At 41.2% G+C, this 21321-nt stretch overlaps 1 protein-coding gene across 3 annotated transcripts; it reads left to right on the plus strand.

Annotated features, from left to right (window-relative positions):
- Window positions 1–31: 31 nt before the first annotated feature.
- Window positions 32–21178, plus strand: RBM18 (RNA binding motif protein 18). Of its 3 annotated transcripts, none has more exons than XM_082842524.1 (6): window positions 32–140; window positions 2823–2941; window positions 9980–10106; window positions 13443–13529; window positions 15213–15298; window positions 19132–21178. In XM_082842524.1, the coding sequence occupies exons 2-6, from the start codon at window positions 2829–2831 to the stop codon at window positions 19289–19291; spliced, it is 573 nt and encodes a 190-aa protein (XP_082698650.1). In that variant the 5' UTR covers window positions 32–140; window positions 2823–2828; the 3' UTR covers window positions 19292–21178. The 3 variants fall into 3 exon arrangements, with proteins under 3 accessions (XP_082698650.1, XP_082698651.1, XP_082698649.1); XM_082842523.1 differs by having other exon boundaries at window positions 40–140; window positions 2813–2941; XM_082842525.1 differs by lacking the exon at window positions 9980–10106 and having other exon boundaries at window positions 38–140; window positions 2813–2941.
- Window positions 21179–21321: the final 143 nt, after the last annotated feature.

The following is a 21321-nucleotide window of genomic DNA, read 5'->3' on the forward strand; positions in this document are numbered from 1 at the left end:
CGGCGGCGCAGGCGTAGTGCGTCACGGGTGGCCTGGCAGCTGGCGGCGCTGAGGCGGACGCGTCTAGAGGGTTGTCTGACCGTGGAGTCGGGGCTTTGCTTTGGGGGCATGAGCCGAGGGGACTACGCCGAGGTGACGAGGTGAGTCCGGCCGCGACGCGCCTCTGCATCTTAGCGCCGGCCCCGCGAGGGGCTCCCAGAGGAGGCTGCCCTAGAGAGACGGCTTCTCAGGCCCCGCCCCGGATTGTCCCGCTGCTGGCCCGGAAATAACAATCCGAGTAATGACCCATCGCATCTGGGAATTCGCGGCCAGGGATCAGGAAGCCCGGATTCCAGCCTTGACCCCACCGTTACCGTTAGCTTTTAGGAACAAGTGCCTGCTTCTCTGCTCCTCAGTTTCCCCAAATGACTGTTCGTGGCTTCCAGGGTCGTTGTAGCTCAGCGGGGGAGGGGGGGTGGGCGGGAGCGTTTTGTGAATTCTGTGAATATAAGAGGTTGTCGCCATTGCGAACCCAAAGGATTTTGATTGTCATATGGCATCTTGATCACTTACCACACTTTACCGTTCCTCAAAAAGTGCTGTGCCGAGCTGTCACGTGTATTGTCATATTTAAGCATCATAACAACCCTTGAGATAGGGATAATTATGCCCTTTGTAGGAAGGAGGAAGAAACTGAGGCTCCGAGTGGGGAGGTGGCTTGTTTCATTCATTCATTCAGTAAATACTGAGTACCAGCCAGGAGCTAGGCAGTGTACTAAGTGCCGGGAATAGAATCATCAAAATAGGTAAGGCCCTGTCCTCCAGTGACTTACATTCTAGTGAGGGAAACAGAAGATAAAATAATATGTGATACATTGAGCTGGTATTATGTGGAAAGAAAAAGGTAGCTGTCATAGAGACTAACAAGATGCTCTGCTCTATTAGGGAAAGCTTTTCTGAGGAGGGGACACTTAAGGGGCAATCATGACTTTCTAAAGTCACAAAATAACTGGGTGCAAAAGCCAGGATTTGAGTGCCTCTCTTTTGGCCCCATATCCTGCACTCTTCCCACTAAAAATGGTTCCCTCGTGTGATACTATTTCCTGTTGGTATTAGTATCAGAAGGTTTTATCATTCAAGTCTCATCTCAAATGTCATCTCCTATAGGTCTTCCCTTTCCACTAATTCTGAAGTAGCCCATCCCTAGACTTTGTCAAATCCCCTTGCTTAACTGTGTTTGCGGCACTTATCACAAATTACATCTTGATTATTTATTTTCCTTTTGTCTTGTCCTGCCCCTCTTCCAAATATAAGCATGCATAGGGCAGAGACCTTGCTTGTTCACTGCTCCGTCCCCAGTACCTAGACACTGCCTGGAAAATAGAGGCTCTATAAAAATTTTTTGAATGAATGATCTGTAAGTAGAAGGAAAGGACAAAATATTTCGCCTCTCCAGTTTCCACACCTGGGATTCTACTTATGCCTGTTTTACCTTTCTCCCAGGAAGTAGGAGCAAGAGCTATGGCCCGTTCATCTCTCTATTTTCAGCACATAGTCCAGGGCTTAGCAGTTATTAGTTGCTTGTCTCACATTATGGAACAGATTGAACATGTGAATGAGAGAGGAAGAAAAATACCCTCATGTGTGGAGGTAGATAAACACATTTAACAAACAATTACCTTAGGGGCTGCTATGTGCTAGCCTGTATAAGCTGTGCTGAGTTGAATAAGAGGTAATGGCAGTGTTCAGTATATCAGCTGTTGTTATTAAGACGCAGTTCCTGCAACACTGATCTCGGAGGCACTTCTGGTTTTACAGGACATGTTTTCTCTAGCAGGGAGTTCTGAAGTCTGTCACAGCCTGCCATCTTCCCAGCCCCTTTATTTTCCTTCCTCTACCACATCATACATTAAAGCTTTATTTTACATCTGTTGTGTCATTTTTGGTCTTCTCAGCAACTCTAAGTTATAAGCAGGGCAAGGTTTATTATGTAGAGGTGAGGAGACTGAAGCTAAGAGTGAAGTGACTTCCAATGGAAATGCCAAAATGTGAAACCAGGCCTTCTGACCGCAAGGTTTTTGGTCTTTACATTACTGTCTCCATCGTAACCCTCATCCTCCTTTTGTGGCTGTGATATGAGACGTTTCAGGAACTAAGTCGGTAATAGTTTAAGCTAAAATTAATTGAATGCTTCTTAGGTGCCATGCATTTATTGTTCTTAATGTTTTTGGTGTATTAACTCAGTGAATCTGCATAGCTCTTTATTACCCCTATTTTACAAATGAGGAAACTGAGACACAGAGTGGTTAAGTAACTTGCCCACCATTACAGAACTAGTAAATAATGGAACTGGAATAACTACGGAACAAGTTAGTCTCTTCTTCCCAGTGTCTCCCAGAATATTAGACATGATAATAGCTAATTGATTACTTACTATTGTTCTTCCCCACCCATACCCTTAAGTGTCATTAAGACTCCCTTTCTGGTGGTTTCCAAGGCTTATTTTGGGTGACGGTTGTTGAACTGGAGTATCATGTAGTAGTAGAGACTTTGGCCTCCTGCCCAGTCAGCCTCTGGCTTCAGAAGAGAAAAACTAGTTTCTACACACAGAACCACACCCCTTTCACCTTAAATGGAAGCTTTTGCTCTCTGGCTGCCGGAGGAGCTGTCCCAAGGGAACTGGTGCTGGGGCCCTGTTTGTGGAATAACTGAAGCCTTTGAAGGACTGCCCAGGGCATGCCCTCCTTGAATAAATGTTTGTTGAATTGAATTTGAAGTCTCATGTTCACAACATGTTGCTCCTTTCCTGTCTGAATATTCACATTTCCTTTAGTATTTCGTAGAGATTGATGGAAGCAGAAACCAAAACTCTTCCCCTGGAGAATGCATCCATCCTTTCAGAGGGTTCCCTGCAGGAAGGGCACCGGTTATGGATTGGCAACCTGGACCCCAAAATCACAGAGTGAGTCTAATATATTTTAATTCATTACCTACAAAATTGGGATGCTTGTGGTAAGGATGTTCAGAAGACTTTTCAAGGGATATAGGCTATACTTTGGCCCTTTTATTTATGTTTTAATTATCTTTGAAGGGAATATGTTGTTTTAGCGTGTCATCTTGTCATTTTTCTTACATTTGGACTCTTCTGCTGCATAGACACAGACTTGGATACCCTTTAAACCATATATTACTTGTTTTTCCTGCTTGCCTAAGATGTTCTCCTAATTTTCAACTATTTCGAATCCTTGTACCCAGTGACTAGGAAATTATTTCCTAAAAACAGCCATGGGCATACTTTCATTCCCCAAAATGAAGGAACAAACAGAAGAAGTATCAGTATTTTCACAAAAAGGCAGAGAGGTACCACTTGACTCTAATTCATGTTAAGCAGCCATGGAACCGAGGAAAGTCAGAAGGAATCTTAGAGATTCCCCAGTCACTTTGGTTTTCATTCATTCATTAAATGATTTGAGTGCCTACTCTGTGCCAAGTGCCATGCTAGGCAATTTTCAAAGTTTCTAAATCTGAGGAGCCTTGTCTTATTAAAGTACAGAACCTAGATATAAAATAAAAGCTCAGAGTTGCTCTGATTAAAGGGAGGACCAGGTGTACCCAGTGCCTTTGGGCCACAGTCACCCTTTCTTTGGCAATCACTTATAGGACTTGTGGAGCACCCTTGAAAGACTCTGATATATTCCAGCTGTTTTATCCTACAGCAGAGGAAACTGAAGCCCAAGAGATAGAAGTGCCTTGTCCATGGTGACAAAGCTAATTGAATTGTCTTGACTCCCCACTCTTTCCTTTGTGGATATTATAGTGGAGTGAAATTTCTTAGCAGAGAGAATTGAGAGGTTTTTCCTTCCCCCAGTCGTTCGGTAGGGGCAGGTGGTGGTTGGTGGCAGGATAGCCAAGCGTGGGTGGATTGAGCCATTTGGGGTCAATGCTTGAAGCAAGCATGGGTTACAGCCTCAGTCCTAGAAGTTACTCCCTGTGGAATAGTGTTAAAAGCAAGGAGAGAGGAAACAAGGGAATCTGCTTAGAGGAGGTGTATAACAGGGTTGGGATTATGAGAGAGGAAAGAGATGTAAACTAACATATCAGGATCATGACAGAATGTTCAGTTCCTTAAACCTGCTCAAGCTCAAATTGGCTAAGTGTAGACACCGTTGGGTCGCTCTAGAAATTATGATGGTATTTAAGGTGTGTTGCCCCCTAATTATGTTACCTTGATCGCGAGGGCCCTTAAATATAGACTGTGCATTTATTTTGGCTCTCTTTATGACTTATGGCTTTGAGGATGAATGTGTGAACCTGCCCAAGCTCTCAGTTAATGAGGGAATTAAACAGAGAAGCTGTTTCCATCATCTATAACCCAGGCTGTGAGAGGATGCTTCCAAGAGTGGTTTCCATTCCCACCTCTTCTTGTCTGAATGGAAATCTGGAGTGTGGAAACAATGTTCATTGTTTTAGCTGGGGTTCCCTGTAATGATATTCTTGTTATAATTGTATCCTGCTGCTTGACAGGAAGGTTCAAATGGGCATCTGCCACCTCAGTTTATGTCATAAGTGGGAGTACGTGGATATTTTCTTTAGTTAGAGCATTAACAGGAACATTGAATCAAAAACTCTCCCACTGGTATCTCTGCTCTTCTCATATCAGGACAAAGGTGGACATCCAGTACTAGACTACAGATCAGGGCCTTGCTGGCTCCACCTGTGACTTCCCACCTCTGTATTACCAGAGATCATTTCTACTGTATTTCATCTAGGGATTCCTTATCTTAAAATATTTTCTCGATAAACAAACTGATTTATTAAATTTCTTCTTAATGACATAACTACCAGTTGTAGCTTATGGTTAGCATGAAATGCATAGTGTTACTTCATTTAATTTACTTAATTACAACAAAGAAACCTAACATTATAGTAAGGTAGGTCTCATCTTGTAGAAATATGTGATTTTCTTCCAAGTTTTTGAAGTACATAAACTTCTAGATCCTGTTCCTTTCAAGATGTAGGTAACGATGGACCTAGACTAATTATTAAAATGCAGTCATTCCCAAACGTTGAAGGGCTGCATGATGAAACTTGTGTGAACATGTGGTACCCAGCTTGTAGTCCAATCTCAGAAAATATTATTTGAATCCAAATCTCTAAAGTTCTAATGACTCTTGACAGAAGTTTTTTAAAGAAAAAAACCTTTTCCACTCAGTTTTTCAAAGTTTATTTTATAATAATTCTATTCATCTTATGTGCGTGTGTGCCGGTTACTAATCTGAGTTGTGTTCAAGTTATAGTAGGATGTCCATCAGCCTCTTCTCAACAGAATACGCATTGCTGACCGACTGTCTAGCACCCTGATACTCTGTTCACTTTGTAGTTGCAATACTGACCATTTTAGGACCATGTTACATGCCAGGAATATCTGATTAACTAAATAGATCTTAGAGATCTGGATTTAAGGGAATGATGATATACTCTTATTTATGGAGGTAGCAGATTCCAAGCCTATGTTCTTTCCACTATATTTGGATTCCTCTCAACTATATTGTACCTCATAATTCTTACCTATAAAGTGAGACTGTTCAACTAAATGCTCTGGAAATGTCTTCTAGCTCTAATATTTCATTAGTTCCTCTTATTTAAGCTTGCAACAGTCTTGTGAGGCAGGTAGAACAGACAACACTTCCCTACTTTATAAATAAAGAAAGGTAAAGGGAGTTGACTCAGTTCACTTAAGTAGTTAATGATAGGACTAAGTTCCTGGCACCTAATATAGGGCTCTGCACAAATATTCTAACAGTCCATGTAACTGGACAGTCATAACCTAAAGTATTCTATTCTAAATTTTTCATTGTAAGGACTTCCTTTAAATGTTATGGGACCCAGTCTAACTGTAAGAGTAAAAACAACAACTTTAAATATTATTACTAGTGCCTTCAATAGAGAAGCTGAACAAATTAATGTCTTTAGACATCTATTTTCCATACCATGGTTTCTTCTGAGAGGGTTAACACTGCTTCCTTTTTTAAATATTAAATGTGCTGTATAGAAAGCCAAATTAATAGCCACTGCGTTATGTACAAGGAGAAGTATGAGAGAGAACAAAGCCAGTAGAAATTCTAAAAGAAAGAACATTCTGGATGGAGGGTGAATCATAAATAAAGGAACATAAGTAGGAATAAGAAGTACTGTTGGGCTTCCCTGGTGGCACAGTGGTTGAGAGTCCACCTGCCGATGCAGGGGACACGGGTTCATGCCCCCGTCCGGGAAGATCCCACATGCCGCGGAGCGGCTGGGCCCGTGAGCCATGGCCGCTGAGCCTGCGCTTCCGGAGCCTGTGCTCCACAATGGGAGAGGCCACGGCAGTGAGAAGCCCGCGTACCGCAAAAAAAAAAAAAAAAGTATTGTTATGGATGAGTTGAGTATCGGGAAGACCTTTTTGACTAAAAGGGAGGTTGAATACTAAACGATAATGAAAATAGTAGTTGGAGAGAGAGAATGCTATCAGATTAAGACAGGATCTATAAAATTTATTCAGACAAGTTTGAATTTCACGTAGAAGAGATTCGTGAGTGTTTGGTGGGAGACCAACATCATGAAAGTGATGTTTTAGTAGGAAAATCAGACATCAGTATTAAGGATGAATAGGAGGGGCAAAGACTGAAGATGAAGATTAGCTGCGGACCTGCCATTAATATCACCTAGATAGAGACAGTGAACTTGGAGACCACTGGGTGGAGTCTGCGAGATGAAGAAGGTGACTGAAGAGGAGCGGAGAGCTAAAGATGATCCTGATGTTTCTTGCCTGAGAAATGGAAAAGAATCATGTCCACACCAGCCAGCGGAATAGCTGGAAAGAGGCATAGTTTGTGGAGAGGAGGAGGTCAGGCCTGGCGTTATTAAGTAAACTTAAAAGCAATGGAGAGCCACCTGGGTGGAAATGTCCTTCGGATGTAGACTTTCAGAGCTAAACTCAAGGGATTATAAACGCATGAGCATGTAAGAACAGAGTGTTTCCACCTGAAGAGATGCCCGCTTCTCTCTCAGCCCATTCCTTGTTTTTCCTCCATGACCTGTGCTGCTTCTCATGCTTTGGTTTGCATAAAACAGCCTTTACTATTTGTTTATTTAAATTTGAAACAAAGTAAGACCATTTAAAAACATACAAGGCATAGAACATAAAGACCCACCACATAATAATTTCTGTAAATTTATGGAAAAAATTTTCTCTAAAACAAATTGTGCATTAAAAAGAATCTTAAATGTCATTTCGTTGGCTTCCCAGTACCTACAGCATCACATTAAAATTCCCTCCTGCACACATCTTTCCCAACCTGTCCCCTGCCTGCCTTTTAGCCTCTTCACTTACTGTCTAAGAGCCCCCACTGTCTGCCGTTGGCTCAGTCTTTTTCACCTTTATGTCTTTACACAGGGTATTCACTAACCGCCTTCCCTGCACAGCTGGTCCCTTCATCTGTGTGCTCACGTACATACCTCTGTGTGCAAGCTTCACACTTTTAAAATTGTTTGATTACATCTCTCTGTCCTCGAACCAGGATGTCAGGTCTTTGAAGACAGAGACTTAGTTGTATTCATTTGGATAGTCAAGTGCCTAGTACTGCAATTCTTGACACATTTGTAGGTGTCTATCTTAACCTAATCTAATTCATATAGACTAATTCCCTCTGTGCCATTAGGCAGGAAGGCCATTTTAAAGACCCATTACAGAAAACACTAATTATGTTGCAGAAATATGTATGGGACTGGTGTACTAATTCTCCGGCTCCCGAAGGCTGCAGGGCCCACATTTCATTAAGTGAAGCAAGGCTCTGATGAGTAGCGAGCTCTCCCATACTTCAGCAGCAGATGAAAGTGCTTGCAGATGTGAAAGCAAGATTCTCCAGGCTTTTTTCACTATCAGAGCTTGCAGTCTCCATCTCCAGGAAGCAAAATAGTAAACATTTCATTCCTTTTGTTTCGGTGTTCCGATAATTTCAAGAAATTATCAAACAAGGAAAGAAATCCTGGAGAAGTTGAAAGACACGGACCTAAGCAGATGTTCCTGGAATCTTAAGGTCGCACTTCTCGGGCAGAACGCATTTGTTAGCTTTTCAAAGAATAATCTGTTGGAGTTTTTTTTTTTTTTTCCCTGAGTAAATTAAAATTCATTTCCTAGGAAATGCCGATCGCCTTACCTTCCTGCTATTAAGCAGAATGGAGTTAATGAAAAGATGACCGGCCCACAGTAGCCCTTAGGTTGTTTTTTTAAAAAAAGATTTGACCCACCATTTATGGCAACTGGTGCAGTGTTGAGGTTTGAATGTGTATAGTAAGTGGAAGATGCAGCTGTGAATTAAAGACGCTGAGAGAGATTCTTCTAGCCCATCTGTGCACTTGAGAGACCCACCCTTGCTGTAAGCATATTCAGAAAACCAAGTAAAACCAGAAATTTGCACTTTAGGTGTCTTCCTTTCCCCTGAAGAATCACCTCATTCATTCTCACCAGCAGTTGAGGTATCGTGATAGGAATTGAGAGTTTGGAAACTAGAGGGTTATGGTTGTTTTCTCCTTCAAAACAGATCTAAAGACCAGATTAATATCCACTGTATGCCTTGGGATCCTTGCCCCCTGCCCCAGTAAAAGACCTGTGTTATGTCTTCCTTGCTCCGCTGTGTCAGGACCTGATCCAGGATAATGGGCTTGCTTGTTGATGTGCATTGTCTCAAATTTAGTGTAGCTTATGATCCATTTCATCTCTTTCTGCCTCCCAAAGGAGATTCTTACTCAAGAATAAAATCTTAATGAGTTTTCTCCTAGAAAACAATGTGAATATGAATGTGGCTGTAAAGACAGCTTTACTGACTCCCTGTGGGGTAGAATTCCCAGTAATAACAGATTTAGCATGTGGGCTGATACCTTTTTAGTATCACAGGGACAGCATTGTTTAGAGAAAGCCTTGACTCCATTTGAATAGCGTGGAGGATGCCAGGAGGAAGGCCAAAGGAAAAGGAAACGGGAGAGCTGTTGGTTTGTCTCACCCTTACATCAGATGACAGGAAGTCGGAATTGAGATTGGCCACAGCAACCTGTTAAGGCCACATCTGTTTGAATAACTTAAAAGCTCTATAGAAACCAAGTAAGTTTTAGAGAAAGGAATCCAAGAAGAGGGTGAGGGGCAGAGTGGCAAGAAAGAGCTTGGGGTAAACCTCCTGCCAGTAGTAAGTGCCTTCCTTGGCCAGCTAGATTCTTTATTCAGCCACACCAGAGCATAAATCGTATTGAAGCAACTGAGGTTGGGTAGTTACCTGCAGTGGGATGATTTATAGGACCGGCCAGGTTCCCCTGCCTGTGTGAGACCAGCCTCCATCACGTTGCGGTTCCACATTGTCTTGTCGTTCGGTCACGTCAGGGATGGAAACTCTCAAGCACTTATGGAAGTGCCACTAGCTGTGGTTTGGCTTTTGGCAGAATTTGTCTCAAGTGCAATTTGGGGCTAATGATTAACTATGAACGCTGACGGGGAAGTCTTCCAGGATTGTTTTGTTGTTTGTGTGAATGTATATGTGTTACTTTGTTTATTTTTGAGGTAGGGTTGGCCTTTGCTTTTGGAGTGTGAGTGTGTGTTTCTGATGGAGTTGTAGTTATTCACAAATACTATTTCATTGCCAAGAAATTGAAAATAAATAAATCGACACAATTTTTGAGCTATTCTCCAAAAGAAAAACAAATGGTGCTTGTGGGCCAGACAGCTGTTTGTTAGGTGTGGTTTTTTTGTTTGGTATTTTTGTGTTGGACAGACGCATAGCCATGACAATTCTAGTCCCCATTCCAAATAGAGGCAAACAACTCTGTTTGCCAAATAAACTAACACGGCAGTTTGGAGGAAGGCAGGGGGCAGTGATGTGAGATTTTATCCCTGGGGTAAATTATCTCCTGCTTTTATCTCGCAGGCTGACCAAATTCCCAGAGTGTCTCAGGGGCTGTTCTTTCTCCATAGATACCACCTCCTCAAGCTCCTGCAGAAGTTTGGCACGGTGAAGCAGTTCGACTTCCTCTTCCACAAGTCAGGTGCTTTGGAGGGACAGCCTCGAGGGTACTGTTTCGTTAACTTTGAAACTAAGCAGGTAATTGAACTTCTCCCCCTTTCCCAGTACTTACACTCTCATAATTATCTGTGCATCCCTCTTGACTACTAGAGTAGCAGTTCCTTGTGGGCAGGAGCCATGTCTGATTCATCTCTGTGTGCTGTGCTCTGAGTCCTAAAGGAGATCCTCGGTAAACAACTGAATTAGTGAACAGCTTTCAAGGTCTACCCTCCCCAGGCTGGCAGTCTCAGGCAGCTGACCTACTTTTCTGACCAGATGCTTTGGGATGCCCACATTAAGCACATGGACGTGCCCCTCCCTGTTCTCTTTTGTTTGTTCCTTTAGTGGCTGGCCAAAAAGCCTCCTTTTCTTTCAGTAGTTTTGCCCCATGGTGCAGAAGCCCTCCCTCTCTGTGGTGAGCCGCCCACAAACTCTCTTTTATTTTTATTTCTTAAAAATGTATCCTTCTTCTCAATGTCTCAGAATAAATGTGGACAAATTTGAATATATACAGAGAAAGAGAACCTCCAGCTTCAACCATGATGTATCCATGTATCCGTATTAAAATTTAGTCCTTGGAGGGGACATGCATTGATAAAGGAATTGAATTTGAATGTTATTAAATATGGAGACACTGCTTATAGCTCTATAACTTTATTAGTCATGTGTGAGAACATTGCCTAGTTATTGTTTTATTAATAATAATTGTATTTGTATGTTTTTCTTACTGTAAAAGTGATACCTGTTTCTTACAGATGAAAATATAGATAAGTAATTTCATTTATTAGCCTAAAACCCAGAAATAATCAGTTTTTTAATATTTAGTTGTATATCTTTGTAGTCCCTTCTTCTTTCTTCACATTCATACACACATACACACGCACACAAACACATGTACACAATTTTTAAAAAAAACATGTGCAGCTTATAACACACGAACAGAATCATATATCCTATTTACCACTGAAAGAAAATTAAAATTTTTTCTGTCATCTAATACACATCAAGATAACATTCTGGGGCTTCCCTGGTGGCGCAGTGGTTGAGAGTCCGCCTGCCGATGCAGGGGACACGGGCTCGTGCTGTGAGCTATGGCCGCTGAGCCTGCGCGTCCGGAGCCTGTGCTCCGCAACGGGAGAGGCCACAACAGTGAGAGGCCCGCGTACCGCAAAAAAAGAAAAAAAAAAATAACATTCTGTATCATATTGTGGTTTCACTGGTGTAGCTGTAGATATATGTAAAAATTCACTGATCTATATCTATAATTTTATTATTTAGACCTCAGTTTAAAAACTAACCAGTGTCACCTTTGATGACTGCATAATATTCTGTGAACGTATGGTAATTTACTTAACTAATCTCCACACGTGTCAGCAGTGCAGTGAACGTCTCTTTAGCTCTATGTACATATTTACTATCTTCATGGAAATGGAGTGGTGTCAACAAAGGCCACAATTTTTTTTCGTAATATGACTGCCAAATTGCCTTCAAGAAGTGATGTGTCAGTATGTTCTGAAACTGTCTGAGAGTGTCATTTGTCCTTACCAGTGCTGGGAATTTTTTTTGTTAATTTCCCCTAATTTTTGCAAATGTGATAGGCAGTACATGATTCATTATTGTTCTAATTGTTCAATGTTTGTTTTGAGGGAACTGAAAATGTGCTCTATATAGTTAGCAGTTTAAAGTACTTTGTTCTTTCCTAATGATAGAGCATGTTGAGGATTTTTATAGACAACTAAAATCAATGGTCATGTTGAGGACAGGTGCTGGGTTTTTTTTTTTTTTTGCGGTACGCGGGCCTCTCACTGCTGTGGCCTCTTCTGTTGCGGAGCACAGGCTCCGGACACACAGGCTCAGTGGCCATGGCTCACGGGCCTAGCCGCTCCGCGGCTTGTGGGATCTTCCCGGACCGGGGCACGAACCCGTGTACCCTGCATTGGCAGGCGGACTCTCAACCACTGCACCACCAGGGAAGCCCCAGATGCTGGTTTAAAAACACTAAACTTGAAGTCACAAAGTCTTGTTATTTCTGACTCTTCCATTTATTAACTTTAGGCAAGTCTCTTTAACTTATTTTGACCTCAGTTTTCATCTAAAAATGGGGATTAAAAACACACACCCTCCTTACCTTTTAGGAAGTTGGGAGAATAGGTGAGGGTTTATATGAAAACACATTTGGCATTTAATAATGTTGGATACATGAATTTTGAAACAAGTTACAGAGACGGGAAGTTCTTTTTTCAAACATTTATCAGCTGCTGGCACCTTATGACTGTTGATGCTACAGAATTAATGGAGAGTGTCATGTAAATTCTAATTCACTGAGTGAAACTTAAGAATAAAATGTCTCATCTGTCCTTCTGACTTTGCGTGCCATAGTGAGGCAAGGATGCCAGTGAAGAATACTTGACACGTAGTAGGTACTCAGATATTCGTTGAATGTCATACCGGCAGGATCCAGAGGAATAAGAGAGTCACTGGGAAAACCAGACTGGAATGTCCTACACTGAGCCTCGGACTCTCCTTGTTCCTCTTCCTGTTCCTTAAGGGCTTCTTCACTCCCAGTAAACGTGGGTTACACTTGGCCGAATGCCTCATGGATACAAATGGAGCAGAGAAGGCTTGGCAGGATGGAAAAGTACAGCCAGGCTTCCTGGGAATGTCCTAGAGTGCCTATTACCCAGCCTCAGGAATTCCTTTCAACCTTGTTGCTCCTATATCTGATGGGGACAGGGTCAGGGAAGTTCTGGCTCTGAAAACCAGGTGCAGAGATTGGCCCACAGAGATACCTTGCTCGTAGTCTCTTTGACTCACTCCTGCTTTTTCCGGCCTGGTTTCCTTCACTCCCATATCCTTTGAAGCCATTACTGTTTCTCACTTTGGATTCAGGGAGTATAAGCCCTAGTCCAGGATATAGTTTCAGAGTCCCTGGCGGAGTACAATTTCTTGACATAGTAGGTGCTACTCTAACTAACAGAAGTATGTAGAAAGATATCACCCAATAGGCCACACAACGGTCAGCTAATAATCTGACGTTGGTTGAGTGCTTACCATATGCTCCATGCTCCACATGCGCTCTTTAACTCCTCACGACCACTGAGGAACAAGCAATGTCCATATTTTACAGGTGAAAAAGATAATATCCAGAGAGATTAACTGACCTGCTAAATATTACGCTGCCAGTAAGTGGCAGAGCCAAGATTTGAATTTTTGTTTGACTGAGATTACAAAAACTCATACCCTTTTTACTATTCTGCCTTTTTTTTTTTTCTTGTAAACCCTTGCCACTTGTTTAACAAAACAGTTAGAAATTCAGCCATCAAAGCTAGTGAGGCATTTGAATCTTTGACTAACATTAATCCCTTTCCTGAACAGGAAGCAGAACAAGCCATCCAGTGTCTCAATGGCAAGCTGGCTCTGTCTAAGAAGCTGGTGGTGCGATGGGCACACGCGCAAGTGAAGGTGAGTCTAACAGACTAGAAAGACAGCATCAGCTCATCCTAAATGAATCTTCCGAAAGACAGTTGTCCACTTGCCCGTTTGCATCCAAGCCTCTGCACATCTGGAACAGCCATACTCTGGTCTCCTACTTGTATTTACCATGTGTGTTGCCAGATTTTTCTTTTGAGAAACATCTCAGGAGGGATTAAGTTCCTTCGTCGTTTCTCTCCGCATACCCACAGATTCTGTTTTTGATTGATTCTTCCATGTGACTGATATGTATACTCAGACCTCTATCATTTTTTTGGTGGGGGTTGTACTTTGGAGGAAAAAATGTATTTATTTTTAAAATTAGTTGCTTTAGGCGTTGTTAGACTCTTCCCAGCCTTTGGAGAGTTTGAATTGTTTATTCTAAATGCTTGCAAAATGGGTAGTTTGTAGGAGTGCTTAAAGCACTGACATTTCCTTACTCCAGAGATTTTAAGAGTTATTTGTGGGACTTTGCAGTGTCTGTATTGACTCCAAGGCCCAGGCAGTGGTGAACTGCCATGTTCATCTCCTACTTGTTCTCTTGGGAAAATCTACAACCACTTTAAAAAAAAAAAAAAAAAAAAAGAACAGTCTTCTGTTACAGCCAGCACAGGTGAAGTATGTGCACTGGAGCAATCCCCAAAGTTGATTCTATTCCTCCTGCAGTGTGGTCTTTACAGACCTGTCTGCAAAAAGATTTGTGACAGCTAGATTTGGAGCCTCAGTCTTTAGCTAAATGAGCATGAGTTTTGATCAGAGACTGTACCCAACAAGCTTCCCAGGAAAGAGTCACAGAAATAAAACATTTGAGTTCAGTGTCCAAGCTGAAGAACGGCGCTCAGACACTTTGGATCTTTATGAGTATTCCAGGTAACCACAGAGCCTTCTCAATTTCTAGGACCCATTGCCTTAAAAATAGAAGCAGCAAAGAGAATTACCAAATGCTTTTTTACTCAAAAGAAAATCAAGTCTCATTTGCCAGACTGGCTGTCATTTTCTCATTCTGCATCTCATTGAAAAGACATGCAAGAGAAATAAATCATCCTTCGTTCTGTCTTTCATTTGAGAATCTCTGTGCCCTGCAGTTGTCTTCTCCTACACATCTTTTTGACCAGAGGCTCCTGATTGCTCTTTAATATTGTATTTACCTTTTAAAAGAAGTATATAATTATCTGACATCAAATAAACTACTCTTCCTGGAGAATGTTTTCTATATCAGTGGCTGAAAGCTGTTACTACTTTTCTTCTCCACTTAGATCTGTTAAGAGTTGAATGTTATGGTTGGTACTTTGCAAAAATCTAGCAAAATTTTAAAGTGCTTGGAATAAAGCAAAATAAATATTGTAAGAGGTGATGTATGACAGAATAAGAATGTGAGAGGGCAATCCTGCTGTGTGTCTGTACCATCTGCGAATTTAAAGGCTGAAATTCTTTCCCTACCAAATAAGGAGGACTGATGGCTAGATGGGAAGCCTCTTCTAAATTTCTCAGTTTATAACTTTTAGGCCAAAACTGTCTGGACGTCTACATTAATTCTAAACATAAAGCAGTCCTAAGATTGTCGAAAAATAATCTAACGATACACTGATGGTATTAGGATTTCTGAACACATGCACTGCAGTAGAGGGCTGGTTTCTGCCCAGGTGAGGTAATTTGCCTTTTTCTTACTTGCAGAGATACGATCATAACAAGAATGATAAGGTCCTTCCGATTAGTCTTGAGCCATCCTCAAGCACTGAGCCCACTCAGTCTAACCTAAGGTAAGAAGGTGTACTGCAGGAAGACGCAAGCAGGTATGCAAGAGCTGGAGCCATCGCTTCATTCTAACCTTCATTCCGGTTCTAGTAAACCTTCAGACTCTTAATTTAGAGTAGAATCTACTAACTTTTGACACGCTGAGAAGTGTGTTTAGTTAGTCTCCAGAATGTATACGTTTCACCACCTCCCATACCCCTAAGAGTGTGTACCAGCCATTTACAGAATTCATACACTCAAAAGAGGCTGGGTGTACTTACCATGTACCTGCCATTATACTTGGCACTGGGAATGCAAAGGTAAAGCAGATTCAGTCCTTGCCATAAAAACAGGCATTTTAATAGGGCCTTGATTATCTTCAGCATTTGTCATCATACACGAATTCCTCCCCAGCTATGAGTTCCTTTATACAGAATTCGGGTTTGTAGCACTTTAATTTTATCTACCATTTCAGCAAATATAACAGTTTTGGTTCTAGTAAGTACAAATTATCATTTCCTTCCTTGGAGTTAATTCAAAACAGAAGGAATTGAGGGTTGAGTAGAGAAAGCGGAAGTTAAGTAGATGGGTGAGCAGAAGTAGAGGGGTTTACTTTGCATCGTAGCCTAGGGAGAAATGTTAACAATAACAAAAGCCAGGATTTATTGAGCTCACTATGAAGCAGGCTCTGTGCTAAACACTTTACATGCCGTATGTCATTGAATTATAAAAATTCTGGTAAAAGTACAGTTGTACTCATTTTACAAATGAGGAAACTGAAGTTTAGAGAGGTGAAATATCTTGGCCAAGATCACGCAGGTAGCAAATAGCAGAGTCCAGATTCAAAGACAGGTTTACTGGACTTAAACATTCAGTCTTTTAATTACTGCTTTAAAGAAACTCCAGGCTGTAAATGCAGGACTACTGTTCTAAAGCCTGTTCCAGGGGCGGGGAAGAAGATAGGTGAAAGATCATCAGTGTTCCATAAGGATCAGAAATCAACATGTCTATATGGGGAAAGAATCGAAAAAAGAGTGGAGATATATATATATTTGTATAACAGATTCACTTTGCTGTACACCTGAAAGTAACACAATATTGTAAATCAATTATACTCCAATAAAAATGAAAAAAAGGGCTTCCCTGGTGGCGCAGTGGTTGAGAGTCCGCCTGCCGATGCAGGGGACACGGGCTCATGCCCCGGTCCGGGAAGATCCCACATGCCGCAGAGCGGCTGGGCCCGTGAGCCATGGCCGCTGAGCCTGCGCATCTGGAGCCTGTGCTCCACAACGGGAGAGGCCACAACAGTGAGAGGCCCGTGCACTGCGAAAAAAAGAAAAGAAAGAAAAAAAAGGAAATCAACAATGTCATGAAGTCAGGAAAGTGATGCCTATTTGGACAGAGGGCCAGACAGGAAAAAAAAACCTTTCCTGTATATTTGCACCAAACAAAACAGATGTACAAGCATCTCATTAAACTGCAGGGGAAGGTGATCCTGAAATGTTTTCAGGAGCGATAAAATTGGTAAATTAAAATTAATTTTATAGTTACTAATTTGTCTAATATCATTGATATTTCTTAATTTTGTGCTGCTTTATTTTATACTCCCAATTTTTTTTTTTTTTTCCCCCTAACCAATGACTTCTGTAGATTGACTGGGAACTTATTTTGGCTATCCTATTTTCCCCACGAGATTAAACCTCCTTGATCACGGATTGGTTTCATGGAGGTTTTCATAAATCTAACTCCTGTTAGGAAGGGACGACTGCATTTATGCTTGGTGATCTCCATGGTACAGTGAACACGTGTTTAGTTTCTTATTTTCACTGTTTGCTCTTTTTACTAGATAATCTAGCCTGGTGTTTTCCATTTATTTTTTAATCCAGAGAACCTCAGTTTACATCTTTCGATTAACATCTATGCCTAATTAGAGAGGGTTGTTTTCCCTGTGACTCATACAGAATGAATGGCTGGCTGTTAATTTTCCATTAATGGAAAAAGGTGCTGGAATGCATCTCAGTGAGACCTCAGAGTTCTTGTTTTTTTTTTTTTTTTTTTTTTTGCGATACGCGGGCCTCTCACTGTTGTGGCATCTCCCGTTGCGGAGCACAGGCTACGGATGCGCAGGCTCAGCGGCCATGGCTCACGGGCCCAGCCGCTCTGCGGCATGTGGGATCTTCCCGGACCGGGGCATGAGCCCGTGTCCCCTGCATCGGCAGGCGGACTCTCAACCACTGCGCCACCAGGGAAGCCCAGGGTTCTTTTTTATTGCAACTTAGTTTTTTAATTTTACGTTGCCGGTGTAAAATCATGAGTATGTGCAGACGTATGCCTTTTGAGGATCTCTAAAAGGCCATGTGCACATTCCCTCCCAAGTTTCTGTCCCGGACTGTAGACCACTGACAGCATCAGAATGGAAAATAAAGGGAGTCGTGGGCCAAAAAATACTCTGCCTAAGTGCTTTGCATTCTGGTCCAGGGATAGCAGTGACCTTGATCAGAAGGGAATTCCTCACAACTTCTGCAGTGTCTCCTCACCCCTTCTCTCTAATACATGGCTACTCAGCTCCCAACCTAATGGAGAGGAAAAAACAAGGACTTTGATGATAAACTGGGCTTGAATCCTGGCTCCACAATTTCTTAGCTGTGTGAACCTTGGGTGAATCCCTACCTCTGTGCATTTGTTTATCTGTAAAATGTGGATCAAAACCCTTGCAATATTGTTGCAAGGATTAGAAACAATATAAGTAAAATGCTGGACCACTGCCTGGCTCATTGTAAGCACTCTAAATGATAGCCTAAACACACGTTTGTCAGTAAACAGGGACTTTGTAGGAGTTCCAGGATTTTTTTCCCGTTATTATTTAGTGATTCAGAAGGTGGTACAGTATAATATAGCTCATAGTATAGCTCTGGAGTCCAATTGTATTCAAATCTCAACTCTGCCACTCACTAGCGGTATAACACTAGCTAAGTTAACCTTTCTATGCCTTGTTATCTTTATCTGTAAAGTGAAGAATATAACGTACGTGAATCATTTCTTCCATTTTTTCTAATTGTGGTAAAATACGCATAATATAGCATTTACCATCTTAACTATTTTAAGTGTATAGTTCAACGGTATTAAATACATTCATAATTTACAACCAGCACCACCATCTGTCTCCATAATTCTTTTCCTCTTGTAAAACTGAAGCTCTACACCCATTAAACATTAACTCCCCATTCCCACCTCCCCCAAGCGCCTGGCAACCACCGTTCCACTTTGTGTCTCTGGGATTTTGGCTACTCATTTAAGTACCTCATGTAAATGGAATCAAACAGTATTTAACTTTTTAACGTTTGTTTAACTTAGCGTGATGTCCTCCAGGTTCATCCACCTTGTAGCATATGTATATACCATATTTTGCTTATCCATCCATACTTCGATGGACACTTGGGTTGCTTCCACAGTTTATTGTGAATAATGCTACCATGAAAAAAACAATGCTACCATGAACATGAGTGTACACATCTCTTCCAGACTCTGCTTTGAATTCCTACACAAATTATTTTTGAGTGCCTACTATCTACAGACACTAAGGTGCTGATCAGTGTTGGTGTCTGAGGTTTAAATGTAGCAATATGCAAAGTACTTCTAACAGTGTCTTACAGAGAAAACTTAATAGATGGACCAGACTTGATCTCTTCCTAAAATGAGAACATTAATTGTTTTTATATGTGTTTTCTGTGAAATGCTTGCATGTTTGTGTTTGAGTATCTTGTTGCTACTCTGATATGCTTAAGAGGCACAAAGAAGATGAAAGACACAGGTATTCTCTGAACGTACCCACTCTGATCCTCTGCTGTCCTTTTTCCAGTGTCACTGCAAAGATAAAAGCCATTGAAGCAAAGCTGAAAATGATGGCAGAAAACCCTGACGCAGAGTATCCAGCAGCACCTGTTTATTCCTACTTCAAGCCACCAGATAAAAAAAGGACTACTCCTTATTCTAGAACAGCTTGGAAATCTCGAAGATGATGGTTATGAATTACCATAACAGCAAAAGCAAATTGGTGTCCACACCTGAAATCCTCTGCCTTTGTGCTTGTAGCTGTGAATGGTACTATCCGACAGAGCACAGTCACATGTTAGAGTTTGGTAACATAACGTCTTTGGATGTTCTTATGGATGTTTCTTCCCTGAAGTATGTGTGGAATTGAGCATCATCCAGAATAAATAGGATTGTATCCAAAACTGTGATTTGAACACTGGGATGCTCTAGTTGGCTGGTTTGTTTGGATTTGTAACTCCAGAAACAGTATATAGTGTGCCAGAGAGAAAGGCAAATGTAAAAAATGTTACTATTTAAATCAGGAAACTTAAGTTATTAATATCCGTCTTAAAAAAACAAACAAAACATTTTCCTGTACTCAAGTGTCTTTACAACATAAAGAAGAAGTAAAAGACAGGGAGGGAAGTGACAGATTTTTGAATCGTGTTCAGAACTGCTGTTCCAGAATTCTCTATGGAAATCCCTCCAACTGGACTAAAAGAAAAGGTTCTTGGCAAAAAGAGCTGTTTCTTTGAGCAAATGTTGTGGTAATATGTTTAAGAATTATGCTTATTGTTTCAAAATCCCAACTAGGAAAACATGGTGTATATCTTAAAAAATTGTTTGCATTGACAAAACTGTAGAATGAAATTTAGCATTTTATACCACAATGGAAGTTCTGTTTGGAAATCCAGTTTTTCTACTGGGATCATTTTTTAAGAATCTGAATAATCCTGCCTCTGTAATACCAAATGTCATTATTAATATGGGACTTTTAAAATTGCATTTATTGCATGAGATTGTTTTTAATAGCATGAGGATGTTCTATTTGGAATTGTATCATGGTCAATCTAAATAGAAAAGCAAAATTTCTTTGAAAACTTAAACATTGCTATATTGATCTCTAACAAACATGTTATTTATTAATAATTGTGTAGAGGTCTGAGTAGAAGAAATCAAATTCTCTTATGTGGGGTGAGGTGGGGACATGCAGTGGACACAGAAAGTCAATGGAGCAGGCACTGCTCTGGCACCGAGATTGTAATGACCTCATGTTTTATGTGGTTTTTAAAGGCTTGAAAGACTGCATGACTTTAAAACGATTCTTCATTTTTAGAACCTACTTCTCCCTAGATATTTTTTGCCTCTGTGAACATTTTAAATATAACAGTAGAGAAAGAAAAAGAAATCAACAGATTTGGGAGTGTGTTTCTGTCAGCAGTGTTGGTTGGTCATTTTGGTGCAAAGTTGACAGACTGTTTCATTGGGCAGCACCATTGCTTCTTTACCAGGTAAATCATTTTGTTACCCAACGTGCCACTCTTAGTGAGTACAGACTGTTTACCGTCATTTTTCCTAGCAAGAGGAAGCTTTCATTATAGGAACTTAAGTCTTCCTATGAGCATAAATGAATTTAAGACACTTGAACCAAAACTTCAGCATAGTGAGGTTTCAGAATTCACAGAACCGGTTCAGAGAAATTCTTATCACCTTTCCCAAGGTAAAGCTTTTCAGATATCTTTAAATGTTAAATACTTCCTGCGTTTAGGAGCTCAGTCTAAGATGCGAGTAACTCTCTTTCCACTTGGGGGATAGGTCAGGGAGGAAGGAGCATTATCTCCCTTTTTTCTGGTGACTTCTGAGAGCATAGAATTCACCATTTTATCCTTAAGTCCTCAGAGAGTTATGGTGGAGTAGGACTTAATTAATGCAAAATAGTCTTCTATTTTTAATAGGAACTTAGAAAATACTTAACTTTGAATTATCTAGAGTTGTTTCCTTTAGAAACCAGAGCTATTTATTTGTATTTAAAGCAATGTTTGTTATTTGTACCGATTCTTATTCCTCTGTGTGAATAAATGCAAGACGGTGTCTGCGGTTGTGTCTTCTCTTGTCCGTCTCCTGCAGTGAAGACCACGGCTCTCGGAGAGGCTGGTTTCCCCTCAGGACGTGGGCCGGCGTGTCCAGGCGGGGTGCTGTTTCTAAGTGCCTTCTCAGACCTCAGAGGCAGTTCTGT

Source organism: Leucopleurus acutus (assembly GCF_964270905.1).
Source record: "Leucopleurus acutus genome assembly, chromosome: 7".
Lineage (NCBI taxonomy): Eukaryota > Metazoa > Chordata > Mammalia > Artiodactyla > Delphinidae > Leucopleurus > Leucopleurus acutus.